The sequence below is a fragment of the Egretta garzetta genome, unplaced genomic scaffold (assembly GCF_000687185.1).
Source record: "Egretta garzetta isolate BGI_Z169 unplaced genomic scaffold, ASM68718v1 scaffold292, whole genome shotgun sequence".
Taxonomy (NCBI): Eukaryota; Metazoa; Chordata; class Aves; order Pelecaniformes; family Ardeidae; genus Egretta; species Egretta garzetta.
Genome location: NW_009258789.1, coordinates 1633925 through 1636571, shown reverse-complemented (window position 1 = coordinate 1636571; position 2647 = coordinate 1633925). Strand labels below are relative to the sequence as shown.

At 42.4% G+C, this 2647-nt stretch overlaps 1 protein-coding gene across 1 annotated transcript in view; it reads right to left on the bottom strand.

The window, feature by feature from the left end:
- The window catches only part of PDILT (protein disulfide isomerase like, testis expressed), a 29095-nt gene extending 28129 nt beyond the window's left edge, over positions 1-966 (bottom strand). The window contains exons 1-2 of the mRNA XM_009649560.2: positions 804-966; positions 473-694 (exon numbers count right to left, since the gene is read on the bottom strand). Coding sequence (XP_009647855.1) covers positions 473-671 — 199 coding nt within the window. The 5' untranslated portion in view covers positions 672-694; positions 804-966. The remainder of the gene's footprint in view (positions 1-472; positions 695-803) is intronic.
- Between the last annotated feature and the right edge of the window lie 1681 nt (positions 967-2647).

The window sequence follows — 2647 nt, the reverse complement described above, 5'->3', positions numbered from 1 at the left end:
AATGCAAATACAGAAAGCAAAATGTTGTAAAAAGCCGTTCCCTGAAGTCTAAATGCTCACAGAGGAGAGATGTCATCCAGCAAAAACCTCATACAAAGCGCTGATGAAAATGTAAGATAGAGAAGAGCCATCTCTGATTCTTTTTTTTAATACCTAGAGTTTCACCCATCACTGCTGTGAAACACATATTTGCAAAATTAAGCAGTGGAAGCAGAGAATGCCAACTCAGCACTGTGCGTGTGAGGACCCATCTTACTATTAGTATCTGTCTTACGTAGCAGACTGGTATTTAACCACGCCAAATAGGAATAAATTACAGTAGTCATGGTCAGAAATAGACACGTGGAGAAAAGAAAACAAACAAGGACTACTGGAGGAGTAAGCACCAGTAGAACAGGCATACCTGAGTGCCCCAGCATCAGTCATGCTCTGCAGAGCATCAGGGTAAGAGACAGCCAGAATTGATACTCACAGAACTCCACCAGCAGGTACTTAGTTTCCTTCAGTGCTCTGTCAAAGTTGCTCTTATTCAGCACGAGTACGTTGTTCTCTTTTTTTATTTTGGGGAGTTTCGCTTTCTTCAGCTTTGTTTCATTTGGGCTTATGCTGTCTGCTGCCAGGAAGCCTGTGAGAAACAATAATGGCAGAAAGAAAAACTGATGTGTCTTCATCTTGCCCTGCCTTTATCCAGTTACTGAGACAGAAGGAAGCAAAGGAGCACTAAGCAGCAGGATTTGCTGCCTAAATGGCTGCTGTTGTATCAGCCAAACTAAGAGGCTGATAAGGTTGATAACGGAGTCTACCGCCAGTGGAGCCAACTGCATCTTTCCACGGGAAGATTAATGTAGTTAATTACTTCCCCATCTTTAGCAGTGTTTAGAAAAAAAAAGTATCTGTGGGGAAGGTGAGTTGACTGTTTCTGTAAATAATCAGAACCCTGGGGAGAGGGTGAGAGAGCACAGGAGGAAACACTTGCCTGCGGAAGCACCGGTGGATTCATAGCGCACTTCTCTAATTAGACAGCCTGCTCTTGTCACCGTTCCCCAGCGCAGAGCTGCAGACAAAACAGTAAGTGAGGTTACCTGGGAAAGTATTTGAGGGCTGCTCCTCTGCTTAATATTTGGTTGTCTGTTGCATTTACAGAGCTACTTACTATGGATCTGATTCAGAGCATGCTGAAATCACGGAAAACCTCTTTGCTTTGCATATGTAATTTTAACATCTGTATTTCTTCAGTGCCTTGTCTGTGAGGCTTCCATCCCCGCTTAAGTGCCAAGTTACAGCTCAAGTAAGATAATACTTTGCGGGTTAAACCAGAAGATTTTGCCATTGATTTTCAGTGGTAGCACAAATTCATGCAGCTAATATCTGTACAGTAAACTGAAGGTACCAACTGTACTATTTCATCCTTAGCATAGCTATCAACTGTGTCTGTGAACTGTGAGGCCTCCCAAGCTAGTCTTTTCAGAACATGTTAAGAAAGATCTTACCAAAAGATTAAGAAGGTGCCATTTACTAAGAAATGGTTATTTCTGTAAATATCTGCCAGTCTGTAATTGTAGCAGAAACATCTTTGACTCTTCAACTGTGTTGAAATTTGTGAACTGCACACCCAAAGCTTTGGTCTCTCTAGAGGGAACTGGGTGTTCTAGTGCTTGTTTCATTGGCACAGGCAAGGACAGAACTGACTTGAGAACAGATGGGTCCAGATGAGTAGAACCAAACTGACAGTTAAAGAAATTGCCTCCAATAATGACTCTTCCTTCCTCTTGAGGAGTGGTAAGTGCTTCTTTACTCCTTCACACCCTTAGACTAAAGGATGAAAAATCTGATGTCAGGAGGGTACTGCTAAAAGGAAGGAGTGTTTGTAATGATGGTTGATGTGGTAGCCTCCGTTTTCTTGGGGGTGAAGGATCTTGGGTGGCAGATTGCTTCAATTTAGGTTGGTTTTGTGTCAGGTGTGAGTGGGGCTGTGTTTCAAGTGAACTCTTTCCTATCAATCTGAAAGGCTTTGAGTTGTAATGCACCTTGAGATGTGTTCTGTTAGAACTTGTACACGTTGCCTAATGAAATCAGAGGGAGCTGTGTATTCTGGCTGCTTGCAAGATAAGATCACACGTAAATATAGATGCAGCAATCAGGTACTAATGAAAAAAAAAAAGCAGAAAGATAACTCTCCTCTTTGACTTTGCGGTCTTTTTCTCTTTTTAACAGCCTCTTTTCCAAAGATGTCTTTCAAGTAACATCCTATGAGGGTTAAAAAGCATTTGACAGAAGAACAGGGAAAAACTAACAAGGCCTGTTTGATCTGAACAGGCCGTGTTGTAAGCTCAGAACACAGCCTGAGGCTCCCAGAGCACAGGTAGGATGACAAAACCATTTGTTTAGAGAGCTGGTTTTCCCCCGTCTGCCACTGAAACAAATAGCAGTCAACTCAGATCCCTCCTGGAAATGTCCCACCCAGGGAACTGGACAGATTTGCAGTGAGGAATGGAGTGGGATTTAGCAGAACCAAACAGAAGTGTGAAACTGATGGAGTACAATGTTTTCTCTTAGGCATACAGCAGATTAGGTCACATTTCTGCACATTTCTTCATCAATGCTAAGTAGTTCTGGCTCTTTCATTTTGTGTTTTACAGTTTGAGAG